The sequence below is a fragment of the Pseudophryne corroboree genome, chromosome 4 (assembly GCF_028390025.1).
Source record: "Pseudophryne corroboree isolate aPseCor3 chromosome 4, aPseCor3.hap2, whole genome shotgun sequence".
NCBI lineage: Eukaryota > Metazoa > Chordata > Amphibia > Anura > Myobatrachidae > Pseudophryne > Pseudophryne corroboree.
Window position 1 is genome coordinate 31,647,929 of NC_086447.1, and position 15,083 is coordinate 31,663,011.

General features: G+C 50.2%; 1 protein-coding gene across 5 annotated transcripts in view; it reads right to left on the reverse strand.

The window, feature by feature from the left end:
- DNMT3A (DNA methyltransferase 3 alpha) overlaps positions 1 to 15,083 on the reverse strand; it is a 340,200-nt gene that overhangs the window by 16,481 nt on the left and 308,636 nt on the right. For 2 of the 5 annotated variants that reach the window (XM_063914961.1, XM_063914957.1), the window contains 9 exons: positions 12,257 to 12,369; positions 10,990 to 11,173; positions 10,785 to 10,869; positions 9,664 to 9,809; positions 6,111 to 6,201; positions 4,810 to 4,958; positions 4,048 to 4,148; positions 2,683 to 2,752; positions 1,575 to 1,693 (listed from right to left, as the gene is read on the reverse strand). In XM_063914961.1, the coding sequence (XP_063771031.1) occupies positions 1,575 to 1,693; positions 2,683 to 2,752; positions 4,048 to 4,148; positions 4,810 to 4,958; positions 6,111 to 6,201; positions 9,664 to 9,809; positions 10,785 to 10,869; positions 10,990 to 11,173; positions 12,257 to 12,369 (1,058 nt within the window). The remainder of the gene's footprint in view (positions 1 to 1,574; positions 1,694 to 2,682; positions 2,753 to 4,047; positions 4,149 to 4,809; positions 4,959 to 6,110; positions 6,202 to 9,663; positions 9,810 to 10,784; positions 10,870 to 10,989; positions 11,174 to 12,256; positions 12,370 to 15,083) is intronic. The other 3 variants (XM_063914960.1, XM_063914958.1, XM_063914959.1) reach the window with 3 other exon arrangements.

Genomic DNA, 15,083 nt, shown 5'->3' on the forward strand with positions numbered 1-15,083 from the left:
CTTTCAGCATGAGGGCATCAACCATTATCTCTATTGCTTCCTGTCCTCCATATCGGACTGACTGGTGGCATGAACGTTAACTCATTATAGGGGATTAGTAATTTACTGGAACATGGCATCACCAGCCTACGTTCACCTCAGAACCACCCCCTTCAGAAACGGAAACCCTCAAAAACTTTGAAAGTCGCCCTTAATGCACCTTCTTCGCCCTTGAATCATTTTCCATGTAAAACACATAACTAAACGCATTTCACACTTGCCATGCACACCAAAACACGTCTGCACCGAGACTGTTCTAGGCCATGCCCCCTTATACCTGAGGCACAAGAGGGACATACAAGCTTATGCTGGGTGCCACAGGCCATATAAGTGAGTGACAACCCAATGAGACTTGGATGCATCTCCAGATACACTTCTTCCCTTACGCGTTTCAGAAGCCTGGTGTAAAGATGTGCGATGGGAATGATGGTGTCAGAATCACTAGATTTTGACTACTCTAGCGGCTATATTATGTCAGATTACAGCTCTCTATTTGGATTTCTCATTTGTCATCTCCATCTGCAGGACAGAAGAGTAACGCTACGGATATTTACCACTTACACTGTTCTCTCTCGTGTATTCAACCTGTCATAACATTGTAGTGTGTTTAAATGGGGTACTAACACTGCTAATGAGGCTAATCTTCCTCGCTAGACGTTCTTCGTCTGCAGATCCGCTCTGTCAGTCCCTCCATTGGTTACCGGTATTCTACCGTATTCAATATAAAATACTTTTACTCACACACAAGGCCATTACCCAAACTGCACCATCATACATCTCCTCACTCATCTCATAATATCTACCTACCCGACCTCTCCGCTCTGCACAAGATCTGCGTCTCTCATCCACATTCGTTACTTGTTCACACTCAAAATTACAGGACTTTATCCGGGCTTCACCCACTCTGTGGAATGCCCTCCCGCGCACAATAAGACTCACCTCTAGTCTCCAAACCTTTAAACGTTCCCTAAAAACTCATCTCTTCAGACAAACCTATCAAATTCCAGACCCACCCACATAACCTTCAGTGCTTCCCTATCCGATTACATTCCCTCTGTACAGTCCACATAACCTCACATTTTGTCTTCCAACATTGCTGGGTGATCATATCATACAACCCATTAAGAACCCAGCAATCTGGTGGATCATTATGCAAAAGGTAACATCTATCCTTGTGTATCAATGGCTATTTCCCTATAGATTGTAAGCTTGCGAGAAGGGCCTTCCTACCTCTATATCTATCTTTGCCCAGTTTTGATCTATTACTGTTCTAATTGTAAAGCCCAAAGGAATATGCTGCGCTATATAAGAAACTGCTAATAATAATAAATAATATGCTATCGGCCGGCGTATATATTGCATATACATTCGTGTGGCCGACCTGCAGTGCTCTGAACTGCCGCTTATAATACACCAGACTGCAATTCCTGCGACAGAATCGTTATGTGGGCAACTGGGACAGGAAACGGGTCAGACTGTAACTCTCCCCGTCCAATCAGTAATGGTCCTACATACGCCCCATGCAGCGTACTCACCGCTCCATCTCCGTGCACCACAAGATGTCCTCCTTCTCATTCATGAAGACCGGGAAATGCTGGTCCTTGCCCTGTTTGATGGAGTTAGACCTAGTGGTGATGGTTCGGACTTTGCTAAACTGGAGAAGACAGTGTGATGACAATTCAGGGATCGCCCGTCCATCGCTTCATTACCCTGTTGCCTTTTTCTTTCCGAAGGAATGTAATAAGACCTGATGCTCCCCAATACAAGTCTCCTCATCATCAGCTGGTGACAGCACAAAGCGGGTGTATTCCGCCGTCCATCATTTCCGTCAGCACCCAGTGCCCGGTATCAAGGTGACCAGATTCCGGCGGGCACTGGGCGAGTGGTGCAGAGGTGGTGACTGCGGAATACGCTCGCCCCTGAAGTGAGGAGGCGTGTCCATTCTGCATATTAGTATTGTCCATAATTAATATGGTGCCGCAAGGGATCGCAGCGCCCACTGCTAAGGACTATGCCAAACCATTGAGGGAGATATTGGCATACTCTCTCCTGTAACGCCTGTGGAATGGCCACGTGTACAGGTGTCTATACAGGGACTTGTAGTGAGGACATTTAGGTTTATTACATCCGTTCAGCAGAAACTCCACATACAGTAATTAGACATGGCCGTTGCAGTGCACCCGTCTCCAGACTTCCAGGCGGCCATGTTGTGGCCTTATCTGCATTAGTAATGCTTAATGCCACAAAATGGCCACCACAAGGTAAGCAGGTGCACTGCAAAGGAGATGCAAGACCACAACAGCGACCAATTACTCTCCTGACTGCAATTGCATGAGCGACTACTACAGACAGAAAGCATAGTTCTAGCTGTTGCCAGGGTTACTGTGCAAAGGGCGGTGCTTAATAAGAGGGCAGGGCTTGACAACAGAGGAAGGGGCTTGACAACAGAGGGAGGGGCGTGGCAGCAGAAGCATCTGAAGACAGCACAATCAATCTATGGCAGGATCCACTGCTGTATCTAATTTTTACAATAATATGGCAACAGAGAATGAATTATTCTGCTCAGGTTATTACTACACTGCAACGCGAGCTACAGCAGGATACAAACAACCTAACAATGACGATCCCACCCAGGCTCCTCACCTTTGCTATCCTTCCGTGTTCCAGGCAGTCTTGTAAATCCAGCCTGTCATTTACAGTAGATGCCAGAGGCCTGAGAGGGAGAAAGACATTGGACAATTAGGAGGAGCGGACGGACACCGCCCAACGTCCCAGCACAGAACCAACACTGGGAAATCTCATTATCCCCCACTTCCCCGGAATGAGGAGAATTCCACTGTGTTTAGTAACTCTCACCATACTCTCACAGGTTACTATGAAAAAATGGCAGGCGTTAATTTGTGCTCGTGTGCCTACGTGGTATTTATGGGAGAAACGGAGGCCAGAATGTGAGCCCGCGCTGCAGCAGCCGCTCTCCGTACCGGCGTGTTACAGCGCACCTAAATCCTCTTACAGTAAGTACGCCGGGCATGACACGTTTGCAGCACATAACAAAGCCCTCACTCGCCCTAACGCCCCAAGCACCCCCCTTCTCTTACAGCTCGACGGGGTGATCGAGGAGGACGGGGACTGATGCCTGCTACCAGGAAAAGGAAGGGGGTGTTGGGGGGCACGGGGAACCTTTCCAACCATTAGGCACCCTGGTGGGAGAGGGGAATGGGGCCTTTATCTCATCAATCACCGCCACCAACTACGCTCTTGGTTTTGGGTGGGGTTACTCTTTAGCAAGAAGGTAAATGAGGCACACCTTAATATTACCTGCAATGAAAGCTGTTTAGTAGGTGATTAATTACCATGCAGAAATAAACAATACGTTAATGAGGGTCTGCTTTATTGGGGAGCTTGGTTTCTGAGCACACATATGAAATGGTAGAAGCCGCGGCACAAACAGCTGGCATAGTCTGCAAGGTTTATTCCGCTGCCAATGTGACCCGGCCCTCCCTTCCTCCAGCCTATAGAGTGCAAGCTTCTGAGCCGCACCCTCATACCGCTATCTCAGTCTTTAGTACCCACCTCTGTCCATCAGTCTCTCAGCCCAGCAATGCACTGTAGACATTTATACATCCCGGCACCATTATACAACCCAGTTACCAACCAGCCGTTGTCGCCGCCCCCGCGTGGTAGGGAATTCTTTACAGGCGGCAGACGCTGGAGCGGAGGAGGATCCGCAATGCGTATAAGATCAGAGAACTGCACGGTCCACACGTAACAGCCCCCAATCTGCGGACGGTCTATCTGGGGACACTAATCTGTCACATTCTCTAAGATAGAGTGTTACTCTATTTGTCTGGTAACCCATAGCAATGTGACCCCTTCATTACCTCTAACGGCCGGGCAGCCCGTCTCCGAAGCCAGATTATTATTTGTTTTAACACATTAAGCTAAAGCAAATGACATGACAGCACAGTCCTCTCATATATACAATACTCTAACGCCAGTCCTCCTCACCATGCTCTCACCAACCTGTTCATACCGGGAAGGTTACCCCAGAAGTAGCGGGCTCTGTGCGCTGCAGACACCTCCCTGGCGTCGATCATCACCGGGTTTGACTGGAAAACAAAAGATTCGAACGAGGGTGAGATATCACATCATGTATCTATGATCCCTCTACAGCGGGTTAGCACGCAATGCCGCGCAGTTAGCAGTATACGGCCGGAACACAAGAGGATACAAAATAAACTCCAATGGGCGTATTTATCAAGCTTTACATCCCTTTACTTATGCTGAGAAAACAGTCCTGGTTTACACAACATACAGCAACCACCAAACAATGTGTGGAAATGCTACAACTGATCAAGCTTGGTTGTCAAAAACAGCTGTCGCCATCTCCGGATGGTGCCAGTGCCCTATTTCCAACGAAAAGAGCTACTGGAGTCTCTTCAGATCCATCTACCACCAACGTGGTCACCAGCGGACGTGCAAGGTTTTCCAATGACCAGGAAAGCTGCCTCAGAGTGACTACTACATTGATAACTAGGAAATGAATCGATATACGGCACAAAGGAATGTTACGTGTTGGGTATTGCAACCAATGATAAATAGGCCCCCAGGTATACAATACATCTACAGTATACACTAAACGCTTTTCATCTGACATTTTCATGTTGCCTTGACATGGAGCAAACACTTCTGGTCAAACTCTTCCAAGCGCATCTTGGCCTAGTCTTTAGACTTCAAACCTAAATCGCTCCTCACTGGTAATTTCCTTACCTCTAGGAAACGGGATATGTCCCTTTTATCACTAACGCCCATGGCCACCACATTCTCAAACAGCCAGAAGAATGGCCGGTCATCACCTTCCTTTGGTCGAGCTTCATGGAGCAAACGGTAGAACTCGAAAAAGAGCCGGCCCGTGCCCTCTAGGGGGAAAAAAAAATGGAAAAAGGTCCATCAGGCGGTAGCCCACTAAACATTGAGACATTGATCATGAGGTCCATCAGTAGGTAGCCCTTTAAATATGGTGAAGCCCATCATGAGGTAGCCCTCTAAATATGGAGAGGTATATCATGAGGGTAGCAGTCTAGATAAGGAGAGGTCCATCATGAGATAGCCCTTTAAATGAAAAGATCCATCATGAGGTAGCCCTCTAGATAGGTAGAGGTCCATCAGGAGGTAGCCCTCTAAATATGGAGTGGTCCATCATGAGATAGCAGTCTAGATATAGAGAGGTCCATCACGAGGTAGCCCTTTAAATGAAGAGGTCCATGAGGTAGCCCTCTAGATATGGAGAAGCCCATCATGAGGTAGCCCTCTGAATATGGAGAAGCCCATCATGAGGTAGCCCTCTGAATATGGAGAAGTCCATCATGAAGTAGCCCTCTGAATATGGAGAAGTCCATCATGAAGTAGCCCTCTGAATATGGAGAAGTCCATCATGAAGTAGCCCTCTGAATATGGAGAAGCCCATCATGAGGTAGCCCTCTGAATATGGAGAAGCCCATCATGAGGTAGCCCTCTGAATATGGAGAAGCCCATCATGAGGTAGCCCTCTGAATATGGAGAAGCCCATCATGAGGTAGCCCTCTGAATATGGAGAGGACATCTGTCTCTTTACACATCTGACTCTTTACGTACCAGCTTTCCAGATGTTAGGTAAGGAGGACGTTAGTCCAGGAGAGAGACACAACACATATAAGTACATACAATGGAAATCCCAGCCACTAACAGAGAACAGTCAAGTATTGTATCTGGCATGTCCAACAGAGGAAATGGGTGGATTGTGTTCTGGAGTTATCCCGCGCTTTCCTCACTCCCGGACATTGCTTTAGAACGTCACCGCTCCGGGGGAAGGGGGTTGTAAATGCAGGAGCAGATGGGGGCAGCACTCAGGAGTATGTACATTATAGCACAACTCCGGCAGGGTGAGTATAGACTAGTTATTGTGTGTGACAAATTCCTATTATCAGTCGTGTGGCGGTGTGTGAAGTTTCTTCATACAAGAGTGAGAAAACTCTACAGCAGTGATCCCGGGAAACAGACTCCTGACAAGAGTCTCAGATGGAACCACGTACCAAAGAGACCTTTCCGGGCTGGGTTCACGATGGAAAGATCATTGCACGGACTTCCCCCAATCACTAGGTCGAAGGGGCCCCACTCATGAATCTGTGGGAAGAAGATTGAAAAGACATTAATACCCCTGTCCTGCAGCGCACACACACACACACACACACACACACACACACACACACACACACACACACACACGCGAAGAATCATTGCACAGGTTCCCTTGTTCCAGCTTGCCCTGGCAGCCAAGTGTGGCCACAGGGCCATCCTGGGACTTGTAGTTCAGCACACTCACCCAATACTCAGTGGGCATCAAGTATGGGGAAGAGCCCTTTTGCCAGTAGGTCATACCCATTAGGGAGGGGGCACACAGTTTTGCGGACTGACCCTGCTGGGGAAACCAGCCCTACTGGCAACTGGCCTGAGGCTGGCCAGAAACTTTACGGGGGGCTCCCACAATGCAAGTGTCCCATCTATGGTTCCACCAGCCCATACTGGCAAGGCCCAGTGCTGGTTACTCTGAAATCAGGGGGGTCCTCACGATGGAAACGCACAGCAGCGATCAGATCTGAATTAGGCCCATTGAAAGACCCCTAAACCAAGACTAGTCTGCACCAGCCTAAAGGGTATATCGCCTGCGGAGCGGGGCGGGTTTCGAGATGGTTATCTGCACATCTGCAGAGCTCTGTGGGCGAGATCGCACGGGGGCAGCACTGGTGAGTGGTCACAGAAACCGTCAGGAGGCGCCAATCTGTAGCATTAGATTCGGCTTCGCGGCTGCTAGTCCACCTCTGAATCACCCCCTTTGTCAACTGAATGTAAAGTACTGAAGGCTTTGGCACTTTCTCTGACTATCACACAGCGGGATTTCTCCTTTATACCTTCACATACACACGTGAGGGTATAAGGGAGGATATATACCTAGTACCTTACGTTTAAAAAATAATAATAAAAAAATATATACTTAGTACCTTACGTTAAAAAATATATATATATATTTTAATGCACACAAATCATATAAACGTTATGGCAAAATTAAATTAGCCGTAGAACTGCGGTAATTCAACGCAATTGCCGCTTTTTGCGCAGGTATGCGCGCTCAATTGCAAATTTGCAAAAAATGGGATTACCGCGTAAATTGTTGCTGGCAGTGCATAGAAAATAAATGGGTAAATCTGTCTGTACCCCCCCAATAAGCTAACCTAACGTCTGATAACAGTATACAGTACATGTCTATTATTGGTTATCGGGTACTTAAAGTGGGTCAAATGGCGGATATATACATTTTTTTTTAAAAAGTGAAAAATGATAGAGAGCAAGTGTTTTTTTATTAAAGTGCAAACATCATATTGGGGGCACATAAAAATGGGTATAAGTATATATTTGGGTCATTTTACACCACTTTAGTAAAAAGGCCTTAAAAAAAAAAATGACTACCACCCGCAAGCCTAAGAGATTTTGCACTTTTTCACGGCCAAAACGACATGTCATTTTTGGGCAATTAATAAGAATTCAAAACTTCGAAATGCCTATTTACTCATTCGAGGTGTCCCATGGGGTCTGAACCAAATCTGGACGTTTTTCACTTAAAATAGGGATTTTCCCAAACTTTTCATCTGCTCAGAAGTGGTGAGTTGTAATTTGCGGTAATATTACCGCAAATACGTTTTCGTGGACGACCGAAAAGTCACTTTCCGTGATTCGCAGTAAATTCGCATTTTTACAGCGAAAATGGCTTTTCATGGCTAACTTATTTGGTCCTAAAACTGGAATACAATGGAGGAAGATCAACCATTGGTGCAAGAAGACGGCTCACAATCGATTGCCCCACTAACTGGGGCCACAAGACAGGCTTCCTCCAGTCCATCACAGCCACATAACCTCCTTCCCCCCGCCAGTCCATCACAGCTGGGCCCCCAGTCCATCACAGCCAGTCCCCCCAAGCCCATCACAACCAGATTTCCCCCCAGTCCATCACAGCCAGACCCCCAAGTCCATCACAGCCAGGCTCACCAGTCCATCACAGCCAGAACGCCCCAGTCCATCATATCCAGGCTACCTCAGTCCATCACAGCTGGACCCCCGAAGTACATCACAGCCAGCCACCCCCCATAATCAATCACAGTCAGACCTTCCCCCAGTCCATCACAGCCAGGCCTTCCCCCAGTCCATCACAGCCACACCTTCCCCCAGTTCATCACAGCCACGCCTTCCCCCAGTCCATCACAGCCAGGCCTTCCCCCAGTCCATCACAGCCAGGCCTTCCCCCAGTCCATCACAGCCAGGCCTACCCCAGTCCATCACAGCCAGGCCTTCACCCTAGTCCATCACAGCCAGACCCCCCCAAGTCCATCACAGCCAGGCTCACCAGTCCATCACAGCCAGAACGCCCCAGTCCATCATATCCAGGCTACCTCAGTCCATCACAGCTGGACCCCCGAAGTACATCACAGCCAGCCACCCCCCAACGTCAATCACAGTCAGACCTTCCCCCAGTCCATCACAGCCAGGCCTTCCCCCAGTCCATCACAGCCACGCCTACTCCCAGTCCATCACAGCCACGCCTTCCCCCAGTTCATCACAGCCACGCCTTCCCCCAGTTCATCACAGCCACGCCTTCCCCCAGTTCATCACAGCCTTCCCCCAGTTCATCACAGCCACGCCTTCCCCCAGTTCATCACAGCCACGCCTTCCCCCAGTTCATCACAGCCAGGCCTTCCCCCAGTTCATCACAGCCAGGCCTTCCCCCAGTCCATCACAGCCAGGCCTTCCCCCAGTCCATCACAGCCAGACCTTCCCCCAGTCCATCACAGCCAGGCCTTCCCCCAGTCCCTCACAGCCAGGCGGTCCATCACAGCCAGGCCTTCCCCCGGTCCATCACAGCCAGACCTTCCCCCGGTCCATCACAGCCAGACCTTCCCCCGGTCCATCACAGCCAGACCGTCCCCCGGTCCATCACAGCCAGACCGTCCCCCGGTCCATCACAGCCAGACCGTCCCCCGGTCCATCACAGCCAGACCGGTCCATCACAGCCAGACCTTCCCCCGGTCCATCACAGCCAGACCGGTCCATCACAGCCAGACCTTCCCCCCAGTCCATCACAACCAGACCTTCCCCCCAGTCCATCACAACCAGACCTTCCCCCCAGTCCATCACAGCCAGAACCAAGAAGTCCATCACAGCCAGCACCCAGAAGTCCATCACAGCCAAATCCCCCAGTTCATCACAGCCAGACCCCACCCCAGTCCATCACAGCCAGAACCCAGAAGTCCATCACAGCCAGAATCCAGAAGTCCATCACAGCCAGAATCCAGAAGTCCATCACAGCCAGAACCCAGAAGTCCATAATAGCCAGAACCCCCAGACCCCACCCCAGTCCATAACAGCCAGAGCTCCCCCAGTCCATCACAGCCAGCACCCCACAGTCCCTCACAGCTGGTCCCCCAAGTCCATCACAGCTGGACCCCCCACACCCCAGGTCCATCACAGCCAGAACCCCCTCAGTATATCAAAGCTATACCCAGTGGTCCATCACAGCCAGACCCCATTATAACTCACATGTCTGCGGGTGATGTTGCGCACGTCTCCGACATACATAATCTTGCCCTGATGTCGCACCATTCCCACAGTGATGGAGTCTTCACACACCTCGGAGGCAATGTACCGGTCTACCTGGATCCCAAGATCCTTTAGCACCAATAGACCTAGATGGAGAAGACACTGCTGCCTTAGAGAGAGAACACAGACAGGCTACAGAGAGATCCTGAATACAAGTGCGGACTACAACAGGAAGCAATGCCAGCGGATCACCTGCCGCAATGCCATGTCATCAGTCGCAACGCCTGCTCACCAGCCGCAGTGCCGGAGGCTCATCAGCCGCAATGCCATCTCATCAGTCACAACGCCTGCTCACCAGCCGCAGTGCCGGAGGTTCACCAGCCGCAATGCCATCTCATCAGTCACAACGCCTGCTCACCAGCCGCAGTGCCGGAGGTTCACCAGCCGCAATGCCATCTCATCAGTCACAACGCCTGCTCACCAGCCGCAATGCCTGATGCTCACCTGCCGCAATGCCATCTCATCAGCCGCAACGCCTGCTCACCAGCCGCAATGTCGGCGGGTCACCAGCCGCAACGTCGGTGGCTCACCAGCCGCAACGTCGGTGGCTCACCAGCCGCAACGTCGGTGGCTCACCAGCCGCAACGTCGGCAGCTCACAAGCCGCAATCCCGGAGGTTCACAAGCTGCAATGGTAGCTCAACAGCTGCAATGCCATCTCACCTGCCTCAATGCCACCTCACCTACGCAGTGCCGGAAGATCACCTGCCGCAATGATGGAGGCTCACCACCCGCAATGACGGAGGCTCATCAGCCGCAATGACGGAGGCTCACCAGCCGCAATGCACCTTACCTATGCAATGCCATCTCACCTGCCGCAATGCCACCTCACCTACGCAATGCCATCTCACCTGCCGCAATGCCACCTCACCTGCCGCAATGCCACCTCACCTACGCAGTGCCGGAGGCTCACCAGCCGCAATGACGGAGGCTCACCAGCCGCAATGACAGAGGCTCACCAGCCGCAATGACGGAGGCTCACCAGCCGCAATGACGGAGGCTCACCAGCCGCAATGCACCTTTCCTACGCAATGCCATCTCACCTACGCAATGCCAGCTCACCTGTTGCAATGCCGTCAAACAAAGACAGTACTCGGATAGGCTTCCGCTTCTCAGCTACAATAGGCGGATAAAACTTTGGTGGGTCCTTTGAAGAAAAAAAAAGAATAAGTCCCAGACATTCCCCAGAACCCGCGGCACAGTGTACGGCTACAGCAAACACACAACGGACAGGACTGCGGCGTCCCATTATAGGAAGCGTACTCACAAACTCTTGGTCATGGTTATTGGCGAAGAAGAGCTGCAGGCGAGCGGGCCAGTCATCTCGCCTCCGCAGCAACCCGTAGATGCCCTTGTGCCCACACATGTAGCAGTTCCAGGGGTCTTCTTTTATAGCTGCCTGCGCCGCACCTGGTCCCACCAACAAGTCCACACATTCCACACAGAAACACCTGGCAGAACACCGGAGACACCTATCAATACTACGGATGAGGCCTCGCTCCCCACCATGAAGGTCTGAAGGTCAGAAGGGTTAACCCCAATGCAGGTCCTCTAATGAACAAGGCTCCGTTTCTCCGGTGCGTCCCCTACCGGAAGCAGCATGCAGGTCCTGACACGTTACTACTAGTATAGGACAGCAGCCATGTGTGCGCCAGCTGTGGACTTACCCCACCAATGTCATTAACAGGACAAGATGCAGACTTAAAAGTGCTCCATACGGATACGGTAAGTAGCGTAGAGTGATTACCGTATCCGCATGGAGCACTAAGGTGGTCATTCCGAGTTGATCGCTGGCTAGCAGTTTTTAGCAGCCATGCAAACGCTATGCCGCCTCCCACTGGGAGTGTATTTTAGCTTAGCAGAAAGAATCGCAGAGCGGCTACAAAATAATTTTGTGCAGTTTCAGAGTAGCTTCAGCGCTTGCGATCACTTTTTGACTGTTCAGTTCCTGATTTGACGTCACGAACACGCCCTGCGTTCGCCCAGCCACGCCTGCGTTTTTCCTGGCACGCCTGCGTCTTTCAAACACTCCCTGAAAACGGTCAGTTGACACCCAGAAACGCCCACTTCCTGTCAATCACTCTGCGGCCAGCAGTGCGACTGAAAAGCTTCGCTAGACCTTGTGTGAAACTACATCGTTCGTTGTAATAGTATGACACGCGCGCAGAAGTGCCTTTTTTTTACCTGATCGCTGCGCAGCGACCGAAAACAGCTAGCTATCAACTCGGAATGACCCCCTAAGTCTGGATTATAGAGCCGCAATACACCAGAGTACTATTCGGGAGCACACACTGTATTGGTGGCCAGTTTCACTGGGGATTGCTATTGACACATCAGCAATGCACACAGCACCAGGATACAGACCCTATACCACCCGGGATGTGACAGGAGGCTGGCCAGCTCACTGCCTAAGATTATACAAACACCGATCCCTACAGAACAGCCTGCGAGCGGGATAACAGGAGCCAGTCCCTGCTCTGTAGATGCCGCGCTGACAGCAAGGCTGGCGAGGGCACACAGAACCCGGCTCTCACCTGCAGCAGTTGTTGTTGCCACACATTAGCACCTCCCGCCCTCCGCAGCAGATGGTGCAGTAGGACTGGTATCCATCGTCGTCGTACTGGTATGCACACTCTAGGAAGCAGTTCTGTGGAAGAAGTGTCAGCATAATCACAATGGAAGCAGCAGATGCCGGACGTTTCCCCATCAAAACAATCACTTCTTTCCACCAAAGACCAAGAGCTCACAGTCTAAATGTACGCATTAATCCACAGACAGTCTGACTTATATATGTCTAACGATTGAAAGTTATCTCTCCGAACAGGAAATTCTATCCTTACTAACAGCTTCCTCCTCACGTCAGAGCTTCTCCACCCCCTGTATGACAAGCTCTATCCTTACTAACAGCTGCCTCCACACATCAGAGCTTCTCCACCCCCTGTATGACAAGCTCTATCCTTACTAACAGCTTCCTCCTCACGTCAGAGCTTCTCCACCCCCTGTATGACAAGCTCTATCCTCACTAACAGCTGCCTCCACACATCAGAGCTTCTCCACCCCCTGTATGACAAGCTCTATCCTTACTAACAGCTTCCTCCTCACGTCAGAGCTTCTCCACCCCCTGTATGACAAGCTCTATCCTTACTAACAGCTGCCTCCACATATCAGAGCTTCTCCACCCCCTGTATAACAAGCTCTATCCTTACTAACACTTTCCACCACACATCAGAGCTTCTCCTCCCCCTGTATGACAAGCTCTATCCTAACTAACAGATTCCTCCACACATCGGAGCTTCTCCTCCCCCTGTATGACAAGCTCTATCCTTACTAACACCTTCCTCCGCACATCAGACCTTCTCCTACCCCTGTATAACACGCTCTATCCTTACTAACAGCTCCTCCACACATCAGACCTTCTCCTACCCATGTATAACACGCTCTATCCTTACTAACAGCTTCCTCCACACATCAGAGCTTCTCCACCCCCAGTATGACAAGCTCTATCCTTACTAACACCTTCCTCCGCACATCAGACCTTCTCCTACCCCTGTATAACACGCTCTATCCTTACTAACAGCTTCCTCCACACATCAGAGCTTCTCCTACCCCTGTATAACACGCTCTATCCTTACTAACAGCTTCCTCCACACATCAGAGCTTCTCCTCCACCTGTATAACAAGCTCTATCCTTACTAACAGATTCCTCCACACATCAGAGCTTCTCCTCCCCCTGTATAACACGCTCTATCCTTACTAACAGCTTCCTCCACACATCAGAGCTTCTCCAACACCTGTATAACAAGCTCTATCCTTACTAACAGATTCCTCCACACACCAGAGCTTCTCCTCCCCCTGTATAACATGCTGTATCATTACTAACACCTTCCTCCACACATCGGAGCTTCTTCTCCCCCTGTATAACACGCTCTATCCTTACTAACAGATTCCTCCACACATCGGAGCTTCTCCTCCGCCTGTATAACAAGCTCTATCCTTACTAACAGCTGCCTCCATACATCAGAGCTTCCACTCCCCCCTGTAAAACAAGCTCTATCCTTACTAACACCTTCCTCCACACATCAGAGCTTCTCATCCCCCTGTATAACAAGCTCTATCCTTACTAACAACTTCCTCCACACATCAGAGCTTCTCTTCCACCTGTATAACAAGCTCTATCCTTACTAACAGCTTCCTCCACACATCAGAGCTTCTCCTCCCCCTGTATGACAAGCTCTATCCTTACTAACAGATTCCTCCACACATCGGAGCTTCTCCTCCCCCTGTATAACAAGCTCTATCCTTACTAACAGCTGCCTTCATACATCAGAGCTTCTCCTCCCCCTGTATAACACGCTCTATCCTTACTAACAGCTCCTCCACACATCAGAGCTTCTCCTCCCCCTGTATAACACGCTCTATCCTTACTAACAGCTCCTCCACACATCAGAGCTTCTCCTCCCCCTGTATAACAAGCTCTATCCTTACTAACACCTTCCTCCGCACATCAGAGCTTCTCCACCCCCTGTATGACAAGCTCTATCCTTACTAACACCTTCCTCCACATATCAGAGCTTCTCCACCCCCTGTATGACAAGCTCTATCCTTACTAACACCTTCCTCCACACATCAGAGCTTCTCCTCCCCCTGTATAACAAGCTCTATCCTTACTAACACCTTCCTCCGCACATCGGAGCTTCTCCTCCGCCTGTATAACACGCTCTATCCTTACTAACAGCTTCCTCCACACATCGGAGCTTCTCCAGCCACTGAATGACAAGCTCTATCCTTACTAACAGCTTCCTCCACACATCAGAGCTTCTACTCCCCCTGTATAACAAGCTCTATCCATACTAACAGCTTCCTCCACACATCAGAGCTTCTCCACCCCCTGTATGACAAGCTCTATCCTTACTAACACTTTCCTCCACACATAAGAGCTTCTCCACCCCCTGTATAACAAGCTCTATCCTTACTAACAGCTTCCTCCACACATCAGAGCTACTTCTCCCCCTGTATAACATGCTCTATCCTTACTAACAGCTGCCTCCACACATCAGAGCTACTTCTCCCCCTCTGTATAACAAGCTCTATCCTTACTAACAGCTGCCTCCACACACCAGAGCTTCTCCTCCCTGTATAACGAGCTCTATCCTTACTAACAGCTGCCTCCACACATCAGAGCTACTTCTCCCCCTGTATAACAAGCTCTATCCTTACTAACAGCTGCCTCCATACATCAGAGATACTTCTCCCCCTGTATAACAAGCTCTATCCTTACTAACAGCTGCCTCCACACATCAGAGCTACTTCTCCACCCTGTATAACAAGCTCTATCCTTACTAACAGCTTCCTCCGCACACC